General features: G+C 43.9%; 1 protein-coding gene across 1 annotated transcript; it reads right to left on the reverse strand.

The window, feature by feature from the left end:
• Nucleotides 1–1,856: 1,856 nt before the first annotated feature.
• On the reverse strand, nucleotides 1,857–14,510 carry AADAC (arylacetamide deacetylase). The gene is made up of 5 exons (XM_009333961.1): nucleotides 14,373–14,510; nucleotides 5,440–5,662; nucleotides 4,131–4,200; nucleotides 3,614–3,785; nucleotides 1,857–2,465 (listed from the first exon to the last, which is right to left on the reverse strand). Exons 1-5 carry the CDS (start codon nucleotides 14,508–14,510, stop codon nucleotides 1,857–1,859), a joined length of 1,212 nt encoding a protein of 403 aa, XP_009332236.1.
• Between the last annotated feature and the right edge of the window lie 4,108 nt (nucleotides 14,511–18,618).

The raw sequence follows: 18,618 nt of genomic DNA on the forward strand, positions 1-18,618 counted from the left end.
TCCCAAATACCCTGGGAGCTTGCATGAGCATGCATGTGTCCTGAGGACGTGCAAACACGCAAGCACATTGCACTGCTGTGGACGTGGGCTATACGACATGCTTTTTAGTCCCATGGTAGATTTTGTGCCCAGTATGCAGGCAGTAAGGCACTCACCATTTCAAGGATGGATTCAGGAGCAGAGACACAGAACAGTCCTGCTGCAACACCAAACCCGATTTTCTGACCCCATCTCCTGGGGCGAGCAGGAGCCCTGGCCCAGCCCTCCCCCCAGCCAGGCTCAGCTCCCCACTGGTCTCCATCCCAGTCGCAAGCTTCAGCATCCTTTTCTTGATAGAAGACACCTACTCAACCACTCCTGTTTCTCGCCTCAACAGCCACAGTCAAGCATTACTAAGTATTCGCATTAAAGATAATAGCAGAAGTAAAGCAACATCTCCCTGGATTTCGTCCTGGTTGTTTGCAATAGCTACTGTGTGTACTAAAGCCAACTTGTTATTCTTTTCCAATAAATGGGATACCTGAGTGACAAAAAGTACATTGCATTGGAATCTAAGACCAGTTTAATTTTTATATTCAACATAATAAAGATGAAAAAGAAAAATATGGCAATCATTCCACATACATTCCATCTAAACAGGCTGCACACACACTCAGAAAAAAAACATAATTATTGAAGATTCAGTATCTTTTATGCAAAAGAAAAAAGCAGGATGCTAGAAGTTTGTGGTGTGTTGTGATCAGTTTAAAACCATAGCCAACTAATGTGTGCATCCATCATTCATAATTTTTAGGGTTTATATTTAAATACACAAAAAAATTATATAGAGGATATTTGTTCAAGACTGACAGCTGAATTGTGTTTCTTTTTCAAGCCTATAAAGCTACTAAGCTAATTTTATTTTTAAAAATTCATATGTAAAAACTGCTAAGCAATTTTAAGGATAATTAGAACACATGATACATAACTTATTTAACAAGTAGAGCATAAAACATACAGCAGTGCTATTGTAAGGCTAGGACCTTCATAGTCTTCCTTTATCTGATGAATATCCAGTGTTGTTTTGTTACAGTATTTCCTTCCAGTACAGGGATTAAAGAAAGTAATTACCAAGTAAGACAGATGTGGTTTTTTTTTTTTAATTACAACAAAACAACAAAAACAACAACAACAAAACAACATTTGCACTGTGTTACAGCCATCCCATTTGGTTTTCAAGTGCTCCTCTCGAACCGTGCTGGGGAGAGACAGCAGCACAAACCCAGCGGCCGCATGCGAAGGGCAGGGTTTCACAAGCTGCCTTTTACTTCATAAAGTCAGGTCCCTGTGCCGCTGCTCACCCCGTAGCCTGATGGCAGCAGCGGGGCCTCGCTGCACGTCCCGCAGGACAAGGGAGCACGCTGAAGGGGACAGGGAGCAAGCGGCCACCGAGCACTTCCTATGTGCAAACAATGACATTGCCCATTTGCACAAGCCTGCAATATGAAGACATTGCGATAGGAAGAAACAAGAAGCAACCGACACAAGACATCAGGTCCCACATGCTGTGCCAACCAGGGGCTTGGGCGAGCCCAGGCAGCGTGCAGGCAGGGTCGGGCACACCAACCCTTCTGGTCTTGGCCAGGAATGAAATCCCAGGGCAGTCCCAGCAGTTTATGGGGTTCTGAGCTCAGACAACAGCACTGAAAGAGCACTTAGGTTAGAATCAGACTGATTTTTCTGCCAGAGAAGATGAGAAACAGGGCAATCCAGACACTGCAGGGCAACACAACGAAGACTGCAATCATGCCCAAAAACTCAAATAGCTCCTATTCTCCTACGCTCCTCAATAGGCATACTAGAGCAACATTTTCAACTCATAGATTCTCATTTAACCACTTGATATATCTGTTCACCAGCCGGTGCCCTACAGCTAACTCAATTGGACCCAAGACAAACAACATCGTCCCATGAAAGGCATCCTTGGCATGATCATGTGTGACAGGAACGCCTGCTGCCTGGAGGCGCCTGGCGTACATGACTCCGTCATCCCGTAAGACGTCGTGCTCGCAGGTGAGGATGTAGGTGAGGGGCAGCCTGCGTAGCCGGGCATCACTTGCCAGCAACGGGGCCGCCCTTGGATCCAGAAACCCTGGGTACTTCTGTGCAAGCTCAGAGTTTCCGTAGGTGGGACTGGTGTAAACATGATCTTTCTTCAGCTCTTCAGGCAGCAAATTGCTCCAGTTTACAAACGGAAACAAGTGGCTCGATTCAACTGGGACATGCCTGTTGGAGGCCATCGCTTCCCTGAGAGACGAATCAGAAGTGAAATATTCACTCCACAGTCTGACCATATATGACTTGGATAAAACAGGCTTGTTTTCATTTTCTTGGTAAGATGGCAAATTCAGGTCAAGGCTTTGAAGAGCAGGGTAAAGCAAAGCTTGGGCTTTCAGTTTAGTTTCGACTTCAGGGTCTTCTAACAGCTGTAGAAGAAAATAGAAATACAAAAAGTCAGTTAAAAATTGTTAGTTCTCCCACACTGACAGAAGATCTTAAAAGTAAGGAATTAACACACACATTTTGCAACATAAGCAAAATAAGGTTATCAATAAAACCAGGATAGATTAATTTAAAGAAATTCTAAATTCATAGGCAGGTCACGTAAAACAGTACGTTGTATTAAAAATTATCAAACATCAAATATAATTTCATTTTATTTCTTATGTTGAAGGATAACAAGGAAATATTCTCTTTGAAGCATTGAGACTTTTTGAAGCACTGATGCTTTCTGAAGCAGTTTAGAGCTTATCCATTATAACTATAGAAAAATTCTATTCTTATAGCTTAAAAATTGCAGGTTTGAGACTCCTTTAATCATTTCACACAATTTAGAGCTTATCCATTTGTTTTTTTTTAACCCTGAGACGTTAGAACTCCAACTGTGATTCTGTGCATTTTAGACATGTGAAAAATAAAATGTGATGAATTGAACACTGACATTTCTTATATGTCATCCTTTTTCCCTCTTCACTAGTAAGTTTCCACCTTCTCCCTCATCTTCTGCCTCCAGTGTCCACAGCAAATTCACAACCTTTCCAAGTGAGATTCATTACAATCCAAATAACTTCTCAAGAGAGCAACATCATCGCACTGACTTTTTTTAATAAACTTGAGTGAGAAGTGCAAAAGGCACTGAAACTGTGTGTGATCAAGTGACACTGGAACATTTAGTCCTTTTTTTTTGCTGCTGTTTACGTCTATATGAGTCAAATTGCTAAAATTCCCTTTTCAAATGACATACCTAAAACAGTCAAAATGTGCTTAAGGATAGAGTGATACATGCCCTAATTATAGGACAGAGAGCTTTTTTTTAGGGTATAAAGGTTTAGAGGACATCATAGCATCAAAGCTACTTTGATGCCATTAAATGGCTCAAGTAAACTTGCTTGGCTAGAAACTCAGAGCCCTCACTGACAGTCCTGTGCGACATCCTGTGTACACGGACCACGAGAGACATGTGGGAGGTGCACTTGCTTTGAGCAGAGGTTTTTGTTAGTCTTTTGTAAGAGTTCATGAAATGACAAAAAAAAAGTGGAGCTAGCAAACCAGCTTTTTTTTTTTTTTTTTTTACCTGTTGTGCCACAGCTGCAGCTAAGTTGCCACCTGCACTGTCTCCTGCAACACAGACCCGATCTGGGTCCACCCCATACTGGGAGAGGACACTGCTCTGGAGGAAGAACTTCGTTACCGAATACACATCTTCAAACTGAACCGGAAAACGGTATTTAGGTGCCAACCTGTAACTGTTAGAGGCAAGAAGTGTGTTACTTCCTGCTATTTTTAAAGAGAAAGGCTTGCTAGCATCTGCCCTAGTTAGTGAATGTTTATTATTTTCTGTGCCCAGAGAAATGGGAACTATCTGTCTGTCCTGGAGGATCAAATATTTTATTACCCACCCAACTTCAAAAGCAATATCCAAAGTAACCACCAACCACAATTCACCACTGCAACCTGGACAGCTTTTGTTTACAAATACTTAAAGCTAGCAGGAAAGCACATGATCAAAAAGATATTGCAAAATTAGATTAATTGAAATAGATTAGTTTATTCCAAACCCTCATCCCATCTAGAAGGAGAATCTCTCTTACTTGACTGATACCACAACAGCATTTAACCTGTTTGAAGTCCATCTTGTCAGACGATCATAGGGTTTCGTGCCTGAAATGAAATGAGTCACTTAGAATATATTCCAGTACATTTGAGAACAAACACATACACAACAGCATGTTCTTCTTTGCAGAAGCTTTCAGGAGACTTTCCAAAACCTCCACCTGCCTGTGCCTCTGCAGCAGCACAACACAACCACGGTGCACACAGGTTTATCCAGAAGCACAAACTGGAAGAAGTAATCCAACTATTGCTTGAATGCTATCCAAAAGGATGAACAAAATACATTATTTACACTTCTAAGCACTACACAATGCAAGGTCCTGGAGGCTCAGCTTTTATGGCAGAGAAAAACAGAAACAAGGAGCCAGATTAAGCTCTCAGCTACACATATGTATTCACACCAAAATTAAAGAGCCTGCCCAGGAAAAATATTTTGGCTTGTTCTCCCTGAAACAAGCAGCCAAACAACTAAAGCGAGCTATGGATTGGTTGTTGGGAATGTCAGCCATATCTACTACACTTACAATGCCAGTTTGGGTGATGGCCAAGATGATAACTTACGTCCATTTATGTAAAGCACTGAACGACAGCAAAGAAAAGCAGAGGATGCGCTCTAGGGGAGAATGCGACTGGGAGGGAAGATGAATCACTCCCATGAAAAAGTAATAGCAAAAGCACTGCACACTGAACTAAAACATTTTAGAAAGCCCCTCTGGGCATAATGTGGAAGAAAACCAAGCATCAGATGAGCACTGATAGTGCAATTGTAACCAAAACCAAAGAAACATGCTTGCCCTCCTAGGAGCACATTCATGAGAAATAAAGATGTAGTAATAGATGATTTCTGATATGGCAAAATTCCCTAAAATAGATTTCAGGGGACAATAAATACCCCCTGACCCTCCTCAAGCAAGAGATATGAAGAAGCATATGAGAATCGAGCTTCTGGGAATCAAGGAAACCCCCAGTCTCTGCATCTCTACTTGATTTTTACCCCTACGTGGATGTTGTTTTCCTTATTAAAATACTCAGTTTTGTCCCTTTCTCCCCCTAATACCATGTAACCAAGCCAGGGGCTGCAGATAAAACACCACGACAGAAGCAGAGCCCTAGACCAGACCCTTTGCCCTCCACCTCCAGATACACTGACCACCCTCTCCCAAGCTGGTGCATTTTAACTGGTGAAATACTGGGTTCCTGACCCTCTCCCATAAAATAAAAAGCAGAACTTAATGCAGGCCATTGAGATCTTCCATACGTACCCACGGTGCTGACAGAACAGCTTACCTGCCTGTCCTAGGCACCATCCTCCACCATGGAAGTAGACCACTGCCCTTCTCAGTCCATCAGACGGCTTTCTGGGCAGGTACAGACGGACACCAACATTGTTGAACTGTGTGTCCATCACAGTGACGTTTTCATCGGATGTGGGTGCAATGTATTCGACAGTTGTGATCAGCATCAGAGCTTCCACGTGGTGCATCAGACCCAGCTGATCAGCAACCTCAGCCTAAAGCCCAAGACAAGGGAAAACAGTATTTTAAACACAGCCTTAGTTACTCTCAGAGATTAAATTTCCATAAAGCCATTTGGTACTCTGTACAAGTCTGTAAAGTTGCTGTAGCAATCGCTAAGCCAAATGCTGCTGACTCAGAGGAGTCACTGTCTCGGCACTGCCCAGCCTGAGCTGTTCAACTCCCTTATCTTATTTACTTCCATGTGAAGCTCAGTGCTGGAAGGCAGGCCAGGGGACACCACCACTTGTCAGTGCTAAGACAATGACTGGAAGCAGAGGCATAGAGGATAACTAGGACACAATGGAAGATGTGGAAGAAAGCAAAATCAGTTGAAACCTCTTAAGACCCAACGTGAGGGTCTGCTCAATGAACCAGACCTCCTCGTTTGTTCCAGATGCTTACCACAAAACCAAGTAATAGCTGCTCCTGTGATGAACTGCAGAAGCAAAAGCAGACTGTACTTTCAGGATACCAAGGACACTGGTGGCACACATACAAGGATATAACAATTTGACTTCAAACTGCACAATGATTTTTAACGATCAGTTCCATCACAGTAGCCAAGGAGCATCATTTAGATATGAGTACCCTTACATTATTAAAAGGAAATATTTTCTCCACTTTGAGATGTTAAGAAGGCAGAAGTATACCTTTGCCACTTTACCACAGTCCAGCTCTGTTTAATTTCTTCAGTTTACATCAAACAATTCTATTGGTTACAAACCTCTATGTTTTTCTATATAATGAAAAAATGCTCCTACTGAATAGCAGAACAAGAATTGAGTCATGTATTTATTGTCCGTTCCACGTGGTCAGCAGCTGAGACAATTTCATCACACTACCCGTGCCACTATACCTTGTGAAGCTATTTCCTGCACCATCATCCTTGAGGAAGATCCAGCTTTGTCTGAGCCACACAATTACTTTCCTTACATTGGTTTGATATTTCACAATAAAAAGCTAAAAATAACCCTGCCACCAAATGTTCTGATTTCCACCCATGCGATTTCCAGTCGCCCTCTATCCATGAGGCGATTCCCTGTTGAATGAACCGACAGAAGTAAAGCTCTGGTGTAGCATCACTGCCGCCACCCAGCCCTGGCTCCAGCCCGGCTCTGACCGAGGACGATCCCAGTGACTCCCTGACCTGGGGAGAGACTCCACGGGGCCAGCAGGAGCACCCTCCAGGAAGGGAAATAAGGATGACACTAACCAGGGTCTCTGTCTGCCTGATAAGTGCATTAGTTGGGGGGGGGGGGCTGTTCTTAAAAAAATACCCACAGGGTTAACTTTTTTGAAAGGTTCTTTTTCCCAGAAATCTTGAATCTACCCCAGCTGTACAGCAGCGCTGGAGCCCCAGCCCCTGTGCAGCCCTCCGAGGTGGAGCGAGCAGGGGAGGCCATCGATGCTCCTGGGCATTGGTGCCCCTGGCAGAGCTACGCAAAGGGCAGGGAAAAAAGCTTTCCCCAATGGACTCCACAGAAATTCCCTGACAGAAGAAAAGTGATGCGGTTCAGGGAGTTCAGAACCAAGGAATTGCCAACTTCTAATACTGTTAAAGCAGTTTCCTTTGAAATTCATGTTTTAACACATTTAAGAAATTCTGTGGTTCTAAAATAGAGTACAGTTATTCTAAGATGCTAAACAAAACTAAAACAAAAACCCAAACCCTAGCAAGTAAACCTGCAGGTGAAATGCAAGCTCCAAACATCAATATTTGGCAGCTTTGGCTCTCTGACATCGTGACAACAGAAGCAGATTAAAGCATTTCAGAATCCCTTTCACTTACAGATTATTTTAAACCTTGAACATAAAACTTTTTTTACAAATTGTGCTAGCTTTCATTATACTGAGTCTTTGGTAGACAAGAGTGAATCCAAGCAAAAACATTTCTAAAGGCATTTACTATGGACTCTGCTAGAAATGCAGATCCCAGCTACTCCTTCCAAAACCAACAGCTCCCCAAAGGAGGCACCGCATTGCCTCACAGCTGTCTCAGGGGAATTGCAACAAGTAAAGATGTAACCAGTGTTTGCTTATACATAAATCTCACTGGCTTTTCCCCCCCCCTTTTTTCCTCTTTATTGGATTAAATTGCGTTTAAAGAAACTTATTTCTCACATTGCTTTTAAAATATTAGAAGCATTCTAAAAACACAGTAAAAATTTGTAATATACAACAAAATGACATAAAAGAATAATGCCACAATGACTGGAAGAAAAATAAAGCCTTCATTTTCTATACTGTGAAAGATAGTGTAAATACCTGTTTAAACAAAAATTTAGCCACATTAGAGATTGACTGTGGGTACAGTGTGATCTCAGTCACGTGAAACACCGGCAGCATGAGGAACTCCTATCACGTGTAGCCTCCTTAAAGCACAGTATGCTATGGCAATGGGCTGCTGGAGCTACTTGCAGCTAGGAGGTAAAAATACCATGGACCGCTTCATGATTTGGGAGCATTTTATTACCTAATTCCTAATGATATATATTAAGGAATAGCTGGAGTGTGTATGTTTTGCTTATTTCTTCGATGATAGAAAGGTATGAAGAATACAACTTCAAATTTGCTTGAAGCCATTTGCTATCTGACTTGCTGAAAGTGAATTAAGAGCTTAGATTTCTAGTTCATTTCAAGCAAAATTGGAAGAAATTTCAAACTAATTTGTGTATTACTTTTCAGTTTAACATGCACTGTTCTTGTGCATAGTCTAGTTAAACACCTAAAAAATTAAGAGCTGACACTTTGTGATGATAAAAGCACTTTTCTAAATTTCAGGCCACTGTACAATTCTTTGCCTGAGCAGGCATAAACAATTCTGTAATTGCACTTTGATATAACTTTGATCAGAACACTTGGTTTGGAAGATAACTGAACTAACAACAGGCCTAAATTTATTAAACTGATTGGAACTTTTTAGTAAAACCAACACTCCCATGACTGTTACTAGCACCGTGTTATCAATTGTTCAGAAAGGAAAGTGCATTGGGAAGTGTCCAACATTGATGTTAGGGTTCCCCGTTCGTGTGTGCATGCACACACACGCTCAGCTCTTTACGTGGGTCATTTCCACAGCCTGGTCTCCAGGTCAGCGCCCTGCCCGCACCAGCGCAGCTGCGGGGATGGCCCAGGCATCGCACCGCAGAGAGCTACTGACAGCCACCGCCGAGTCCTGCGCCCGCTGCCGGCACCGGTACCGCAGCTCCTTCATAACCACCCCCAGCGACAGGGGCACGACCCAAATTCCCACACAAGTTTCATAACTGCCTCATCACATATCTCAATAGAAATGATTAAGTAATAAAACCAAGTTCTGTCTTACATGTTATCTGAAAGTGAAAAACAGATTAAACCCAAGGCAAGTTTGAGTTTAATAAATAAAATAGCCCAGCCCGGTGCAGAACCTGTCGGAAGTTTAGCTTTCCAAGAGCTGCTTTATTCTTCCTGGGAAGAATGTAAAACACACACACAAAACCCCACACTTTAATTGATCACCTCTTGAAAGGTATAACATCTGGCATTCAGGGTTTGATGTTGTAAGTCATACAGTCTAACCCTGCTTGTTTTTCTTTTTGTAATTTTTTTCTTTAAATAATATTTAAATCAACTTTTTATCATCTTCTACATATAACCTACTTTTTCAGAAGTTAGAAGAAAAGAGAATACAGCTAAAACCTCACTGACAATACTTGATAGTGATTGCCACCATATTTAAGAGTCACCTCTCTGAAGGCTTGGACCAAGTGATGCTGGGAGCTCTGCCAAACTGTGGTTTGGAATCGAGATGAAGACAAACGGGCAGTAACTGCGCAGAAGGAAAACTCAGGCCCTTGTCATAAGCTCAATGAAGACAAATACATACACATGCCAAAACTGCATTTTTTTTATCCACAGTGATTACACAGTTTACATAAATATTTTTCAGCTGTTGTATTTTCCCTGAGGATTAGCATATTGAAAAAAATAAATCTATAGGTCAAAGTGAGTCCTGCTGTAATTCCACTGAGCTTGTGAAACTCCCCCACATTGGAAGGAATTCCCTCAGCTTCAGGACTAAGGCTTTTAAATACTCAGAGCTGCTTTTTCCACAAGCAGACATTTTACATTGTGGAAAACCACTGGTCTACTGCCTGTGGTTTCAAGGCCATTATCGTACAAAACCGAAAGGAAATCATGCCCTTATCTGAAAAGTCTCATTGTCCCCGATCTCAGATTACTGCATGTTATGGGGTAAGAGGAAAACCAACCACTTCGGGGTTTTGTGTTCCTTGTGCTTTGGAAAGCATTTTCCACAGTCACTTTCTCCATCTTCCATAAGGGGAGCATGGCAGCAAGGACAAAAAAACCCAAAATTTATTTATGAGGAAGGGAGCCCTGGCTGTGCCTTGGCAGGCAGAGAGTCTGACACGGCTTTTAGCAGCTTATTTGTCTGACCTGGTGATAGTTCAGATGGAGGCACCCCCTCCGGGTAAAGCTTTCCGTCAGCTGGAGATGAAGACAAGCAATTTGTGAGCGGGGCTGTAAGGGGGCTCAAATCTGGATTTCACTGCTTGTGAGGAACCAGGCCAAGGACGGAGGAAGCTTTGGGAGGATTTCACAGAACTGCAGCCAGGGAAACGTTCAGCTAGGAAGAAAGATGTTGTATTGCATTTTATACTTACTTCATGCATTTTATCTTAGACTGTGTGCACATGGTACTTCCTGAAAACGCATGAAGAATTTTGTGCTTAAGCACCACAGAAACTGTCTGGTTTATTCTTCTATCTGGAGGCTGTTCTCCAGCTAGACAGCATGTAGACTTGAGACGTTGTAACATAAACACACGAATGGAGACATTCCCAGCCTCCCTTCTGCAATAAGATGGGTACAAACAGACCCTTTAGCACACCGCAGGCCAGGCACACCAGCGAAACCAAGCACAGCTGCAATCCGCCCCCCCAGGCTAAGCCAGGGCAAGATCTAACCACGAGCCTCCAACCAGCCTCTGGAGCCCCTCAGCACTCACTGCCGTGCCTGGCAGACACTTGGAAAGCAGCCTGGGACTGGCACAGGTTTTATTCAAGCCATTTACTCATCCAGGCCAGGAAACCCAAAAATCAGAAGAAATCTTGCACAATTTAGCTCAGAAGCTGGAAAGCTCCCCAGGAACTATTAAAACAAAGACGACGAAGAAGGATAGAGACATGCCATTTCATGGCTTGCTTTCATGTTGTTTTGGGAGCTTGAAGAGAAGACCCTCCTGGTCAGGTGGCAGTATTATTTCCCACTGCAGGAGGTGGCAGTATTTCCCCTTTTTCAAACCAACATCAGGGAGTCAGAGAGACTAAAATAAGGTCCCCTCTGCAAATTTAGACCTACTATTAAGTGATTATAAATTGTTGCCCCATAATCGGGTGACCATTCAGAACGTATTTAGGACACTTTAGAGCCATCTCAAATCTAATTTGCACCTGTGCAGCTCCAGGGAGGCTCTCTCTGTCCAAGTCCCTTAGGATTATGGTTCTGCATGAGATTGGAGCACAATTGCAAAACATGCTTGCCCTGCACCACTGCTGCTGATAACAGACTTGGGCTTAACAGGCAGCCAATGCAACAGCCACAAAAGGCACCAACTGCATGTTAAAGTGAAGACACACAATCCTCCAACACTGAAAGAAAACGCTTCTGCTTGCTGAGCACTGCTGTGCCGAAGGCTACAGGTCTGACTGAGTGAGCAGACGCGAGGTGTTCCTGGAAAATGAGTTATCTGTACACATACCCTCCCTTGCAGGCTACCTCCAAAAGGAGATTTAAGAGGGGAAGAAGCAAGGCAGCCCATCAAAAGCTGGCAGAGGTCATGCTTGAACAATGCCACAAGCATACTGCCCACAAGCATAGGCTGCTGCAGGGGGTCTTTCAGTGCTCACCAGCTGTACCTCTTCCCTCAAAGACCTGCTCTGCTGATTTGTACACGTCTCTCACTGCTCTCCACATAACAAGCCCAGGGGAGCCTGGGCTTGCTCTGGCTAGGTGATGGCACACATCAAATTCTGGCCATCAAAGCCATGGAGTCGAGGCTGAAGTCTTTGCAGGGGCCCTATGGTCCGTTTCCAGTGACCACACTATTTCTGTGTATGTGCAACTCTGCATCAGTGTTTGGCCTTACATTACAGATAGCCACCACTGGCACATTTCGTAAGTGATACAATTAACACAGCAGCGTTGCAATTTTCCTCATTGCTATCGCTTCTGTTAAAAATGAATAGATGATGAATAGCAGATTGTCCTTGTATCAAAAGCATGACAAACCTATAGCTTTCTATTAGAAAATTATGTTGTATGATTTACACTGGTAAATACATAACCATGGAAGTAATGCACCATCTTAAGACAAACATACTAAACACTTTCACCCTTTGCTAGAAATCTCAGGTGAGATCTATTCTTTATGACTTTCTGTACTATTCTGCTCTCAAACTGTCCTGCCAACTTGTCACCCTTTAATCCTTCTCTCCTGATAGCAATGGGTTTACAGCTGAAGTTGGAACATGTACTCAATGCAGGTCATGACAAACAACTCCCAACTCCCCTTGTGCCAAGCTGGAATATGACTAATGACATGAAACACATCTTTTCCTTACTCCAATAACCTTAGTTAACCAGTATGAAGCCCAATCTCAGAGAATTGCATTTCACATATGGAAAAATTGGAGAGAAGCTTAGTGGATTCTTATTACTAATTGTTTTTTGCCTTGGGTTTGTTTGGTTTGGTTTGTTTGGGGGGATGGGGGGGAGGTTGTGTGGTGGTTTTCTGGGGGGATGTTTGGGGAGGGAGGACACTTTTGTTTGTGTGTTTCCCTCCTCCCAGAAGGATTCCTACTGCCTAATTTCCTTGGAGAAAAAAAAGATACCTTCAGTAGTATATCTGCAGGCTCTCACCGCTTTTTCATCTCCCACCACTCAGAACTCAAATTACCGGGTAAATGTCAGGCATAATGAAAACACACTGCTGTTTTCTAAACTTCTGCAATTTCTCTAGCTACTCCCTTTGCACATATGAAAACTTGGCATCATTTTAGGCTTAAGATTTTTACACCTTAATACAGGCTTTTGTAAATGCTTTGAGATTTGCTATGAAAATGGGAACAATCCTGAGCACTGAGGGGAACAGAAGTCATTAAACAAGTTAATACTAGAAAATGAGATACAACATCAAAACAAACAAGGAAGCAGCAAAGAGTCCATGAGTAAGCACACACACAGGAAAAAAAAATCATCCCCCCCCCTTCTGCTGGCTGTACAGACCTAACAAGAGGTCTGCACTGCAAACAAAGGCTGTCTGACACCGGGGGGGGAGGGGAAGGGGCTCTGGAGATCAACAGTGGCTTTTAGATACTGTCCAGAAGTGTGATGTTTAGTAGACATCCCAAGAAAACATGCACCCCTGCCTCCATCAGGAAAATCATGAAAGAGGTGGCTCCCATGGACTTCTGAAAATCATACCCATCACATTTTAACTTAAACACCACAAAAGGCAAAATCCCAAACTCATGCACTTCAGAGCAAACAGCCCGGGTGCCTGTGCTTGCAGCAGACAAGCCTTTCAGCAACATCCCTCAAGCAAAACCAGAAACCTCTCTCCTGGCTCCTTAGACCCTCCTTTCAATATATTTTATAGTGGGGAAAAAAAAAGTAGTCTCAAAACATTTGTAGCCACCCAGAAAGATGTCTGCAACAATCAGCCCACCTCTTCTCCCCAAAACTTAATCTTTGACCTTGTTTCTAGATTTCAGTTACACTGCTGCAGCCACCATTGTATATTAAGTACAGGCTGGATTCAAAACGGCTCCCAATTTAGTGTACTTAAGAGGTGGGAACTACAGCACCATTATTTATGCATGGTGTGCAGCCTCACAGATTATTCACATATGTTTGAAATGGCTATATAACATACCAAAATGAAGCAGAAGCCAAGGATGTAATATATATAAAAATAGCATGGAAAGACATAAGGACCACATTATCAGTAAATATTGCCATGTAACTACAGAGAGGGTATAACACCACTGCCTTTCCGGACTGCAACATATGGTTCTGTGCTGCTTAGCTAGATACCATTTTTTGGTAGGCAAGATTACAGTGGTATCAAAAAAACTTATAAATATATATAGCTTAATTTCTACATGATCTAGCATTATCACCCCTATAATTAGCTTTGTGTTGTTTTTAGGCTCATTCTGTCAGTAGATTCCTATGAAACCACAAAAAATAGTTTTTAAGAAGTACTCTAGTTTGCCTTTCTCTGACACCCAATACAGTACTTCTGAGGAAGCTTGATATACAGGTTCCAAGAAACAGGAAAAATTCAAGGAGCAGTGCTTCAGCTGCAAAGGATCATAAAGCAAAATAAGCTTGTTTGCACTTATCTATCCATATTCAAATTATGTATCACATTTCCAGTTACTCTGAATGTCCTTTTTTCTAGATTGCACAATTAAATCTTTTCTAAGTTTCTTTATATTCATAGTTACAGTATGTTTAATACTTAATTTCAGATACTACTGTCCTTCACTTAGTATATTACCATATATATTATATATGTATGTATGAACATATATATTGCCATATCTCTATTAGCCATAGAGCCACTGAGAACGCCCTCTGCTCCGTAGCAGTCTCTTCCCCAGGCCAGCCCCGCACCAAGCCCAGCACCAAACTCACCAGATTCGTGGCAGCCCTGAAGGCAGCCGCGATAAGCATCACTTTCCAGGGCTCTTCAAAGTCCTCAGGTATGGGGATATAGACATAGTAAGCAACAAGGGCAGAGGCGAGGAAGAGGCACAGCAGCTTGGCTCCCATGTCTACAGGCACACCTCCTCCCAGACTGCCTGGATCAAGTGCTCTCACTGACTCTTAACAGCTACAAACCAGCACACATGCATAGGGCAAAATTAATCCCATGTTTTGTTTGGGTCCCGACCAGGAGGCGATTTCTCATCGGATCACCCGGGGCAGAGGTTACTCTGCCATGCAGCTCCCGAGAAAACATGTTTCTTCATCAAAGCGTTGCACAACTCAGAGCTGACTGAGTCGGCACTTCAACCCCAGATTAAACATCGGGGTTCCTACACCCCCATCTCCCCCTTTCCTGCATTTGGCAACAACAGCCAGCAGGAGGGCTCAGGAGGAAAGAAGCAGTTGAAAAATAAGGAACAGAATGTGGCCTGTGAACCGAGGGCTGCCGCAAGGTGACACTCAAATGCAAAAAGATGTATTGAATATTCAGGAGCTATTAGTTGCTGCTTCATAATGCAGCCATTCAAACACAGTCCAGCTTACAGAGATACCCAATGGATCAGACTACAGCAGCATGTAACCCACTGTCATTTCTCAGGCAACAACAAGCACCTCCTGCTTTAGCAAAAGCACATCCTTTGTCTTGTACTAACACACCAAACCAGTTGTGCAATAATAGGTTTGGCAGAAAAAATAATCTTTTACAGGGCTTCTGGTTAATATTTGAAATACCAGATTTAATTACCACTATTCTCAGGATTAAGAGATCTCTATGTATCTCCCAGGGGCAACTTCTTCTGCACAGGGTGGACTCACAAATAGGTAATAATACTTCCACTAAGGAAACACTACAAGCACAGGCACACACACAGAATGAGGGGTAAAAAGAACGGCAGCAGCACCAAGAGCCCTGCTTTAGAGATAAACTGAAAAGGTAAAAAGCTCAATTAAAATTTGAGTTATTTCTTTTGCTGAAGTTTTACCAAGTGCAAAGAAGCACCGCCACTTGTTCTCTCACGCTGAGCAGCCCTTGGAGATGGAGCACCCTTTGGAGGACCAGAGAGCACGAAGCATCACAGAAGACTGAAAGCTGAACTGTGCATCACCAGCCCAAATGCAGAGAAGGAGGCAGCTTTAGTCATTCTATCAAACATTTTCTTTAGTTAAGTTCTGGACATCTCCAAAATATTAAGTTTTAAAAATCCAACTGTGCTATCCCTCCTCAGCCCGGGATGGGACACCCTGCTCTCCCTCATCAGTCCTTCTGCAGCACAACAGCCGGGTCAAAGTCCAACATTCTTGACACCACTAGAACAAAAACAAGAGAACACACACCTCTCGTCACTTCACCTGCCCTGGAGGCCAGTGCCAGGTGCTGGGCAGAGGGGCAGGTGAAACCAGCCCAACAGAGATGAGGTTGCTGTGGCCCCATGCCCCGGGTCCAAGCAGCAGCAAGGCTGAGCCTGCATTCCCAGCACGCACACACGCACTAACACATGTAGCACACACAGGGCTGGACACACAGATCAGCAAATCCCACCTTCTCTTTTCTACAGCTGAGATCACCCATTTCTCAGGGGCTGGCTTCAGAGGCTACAAGGCAAAACGCAGATAAAGGAGCTGTATTTCAGGCAACAGGGGAAGAGAAGGCACAGCCCGGTGAAGAGGAATGGAGGACGAAGCCCTGTCCTCCCTCTGTCCCTCCCCAGGAGGGATACGGGCTCTCAGGACAGCTTGCTCTGCATGACCACTGCTTGCTGTTTCAGCACTGGCGAACAGCATGGAGGAAGACGTGGCCAGACCTGGAACTACCACAAAACTGGTCTTTTATTTTATTGCACTTTAATATGGAAGTGCCCATATCATGCCAATTTTATTAGAGCCCTTTCAGTAGAAGGAACCAGCTGAGACAGTACAAGACCCCTCTCACACAGGGGGATGAGATGCCAAATGAAACACAGGAACATTAAAATCCAGATGAATTCCATGCAGCAATTACCCTTCGTGTTACACCCCCAATGTCTAGCCTCCACACTGCTGCCACTTTTCAGAGCCCTGCACCAGGACCCACCGCTGCCAGTTTGCTGTTGCATCACGTACTCTCCCACTACTCACTGCTTTCTAAAGCAAACAAACCTTGATTTACTGCTCTTCCTGCACATAGTGTACCCACAAGAAAGCCATGCAGCATGCCCAACTTCCTATCTTCTACATTTTCCTACTTTCCAAGCTACTGGTGTTTCAGAAAATAAGGAAAGAAAAAAATTAATGTAACCTTAAGCAGAGTAAAGCCAGGGTTGAAACTGCAATGGAAAGAAAAGCAGTAGCCCTGCCCAGAGCCAGCAGCCATGTGCATGCCCTGCAGCCACAGCCGTGTGCTCCATATTGGGATTGCCTGTCACTGCGTATTGCACAGCCGTGGAAAGACTTGCGTGTACTAGATCAGACACTGACCTGTTACATCAATAAATAAGCCCTGCTAAAATTAAGTACTGCAACATCAGATTGAATTTTCAAGCTATGGTTTGGAAAGAAGAAATATATGGGCTTATAACTTATATCTGTTCATAAAAGCAATACCTCTTTTACCTCTTTTCCACTCCTATTGCATTTCCACTTACTGCACTCTCACAGCATTACTGTGAAAGAGTCATCCAGGTCAACCAAGTTCTGCTCAAACAGACCCCTAGGAAACTGCTTGTTTTAGGAAAACATGCCAGGAAATAAACCTCTTCAAAGCAGAAAGCATTTGCAAGGCTGTCCAGCAAAAAAGTATTGTCTAGCCTAACTGGGAAATAATGGAGTATAACCTGGTTGTGACTCAGCCCTTAATAGTAATACAGTCCAAATTAGAAGACTGAAACAAACGATTGATCAAAGACTGTAGTACAATCCTCTTATCCACATTTAAGGCTGCTCTTGTCAATAGGATCTATTTCTAGAGAAAAAAATAAGCGATTTGGGTAAAATTATTAGTATCTGACTTATTGCAAAGTAATTCTTTTTCCTTGTCTGTTAGTGTAGGTTCAGTAGCTGTACTGGGGTCCTTGGGCTCAGGGTTAGGGTACAGCCCTAAAGCAGGAGTACAGAAGTGCCTTATGCCACACTCTGGAAAGATAACTCTCATTTGGGAGCTTTTGTCAGTGAAATGCAAGAGCGCTAGAAGCTTATTACATTTTTGTATCAATCATCACATTTCTTTCATGTCTATGATTTTAATTCTCTGCTTCTTCTGGAATAACAAACATCCTTGCAGTTTTAAAACATGGGCCACTTTCTTCTACCAGCTGTAGTGCCACTCCTGCAGGTCACCCATATGTACCAGTGGGGACACTTCCCACCTTGCTCACACCATCACTGCCTTGAATTTTTCCTTCAGTTGGTTTGTGGGATGGTAATTTGCATATCGTTTGCATGAACTACATGCCGCTCTCAGAGATTGACTGTCTAAACAGCTGTCATACCCAGAGCCCAACTGGGACACATTTAGCAGATGATGGATGACAACCCTTGGGTCACACAGGACAGCCACCTGTGCCTGTCCTGGCCCCAGGGGCACTAATGGGCATTGATGGCCCTGACTAGCCCCATCTGGGACCCCCTCCCATCCCTACCCATGGGCCACACTGGCGCACAGCCCTGAGTGCAGTCCTTGCCTGGGCTGCATCATGGGGTTCCCCGCACTACCTCACATGCTGGGCACATCACCAGTGTGATGCTGGCTGGACCGAGGGGTGCTCCTGGTGGTCACAGCACCCCCCAGGCTGCCAGGGTGGCCCCGCTGTTAAGATAGACACTAATTTGATCCCATGATGACTGCAGTGTTTATATACATCCTCACTGAGAAGGGTCACATCTCCACTGAGGCACAGAGTAACAGCTTACCAAAATAGCAGCCAAGGGCTGGAAGAGGCACACAGGCTCCATGCCTGAGCAGGTTCGTCACGCTTCAGTTACCCACCTGGGTGGCAGGGGGTCAGGGCATGCCACCACCCTGCACCTGCCAGGAACAGACACGCTGGGTTGGGGACAGCCAGCTGCTGGCACCTGATCCACCTAGGCAGGGCTCCAGGGGATAAAGGATAGAGACATGGACCTTGAAGGGGGATGCGGGGAAAAAATAGCTACAGCCCCAGGGACAGGCGGCGGCACGGGGCGCCAGCTGGACAGG

The sequence above is a fragment of the Pygoscelis adeliae genome, unplaced genomic scaffold, assembly GCF_000699105.1.
Source record: "Pygoscelis adeliae isolate BGI_AS28 unplaced genomic scaffold, ASM69910v1 Scaffold241, whole genome shotgun sequence".
NCBI classification, from domain to species: Eukaryota; Metazoa; Chordata; class Aves; order Sphenisciformes; family Spheniscidae; genus Pygoscelis; species Pygoscelis adeliae.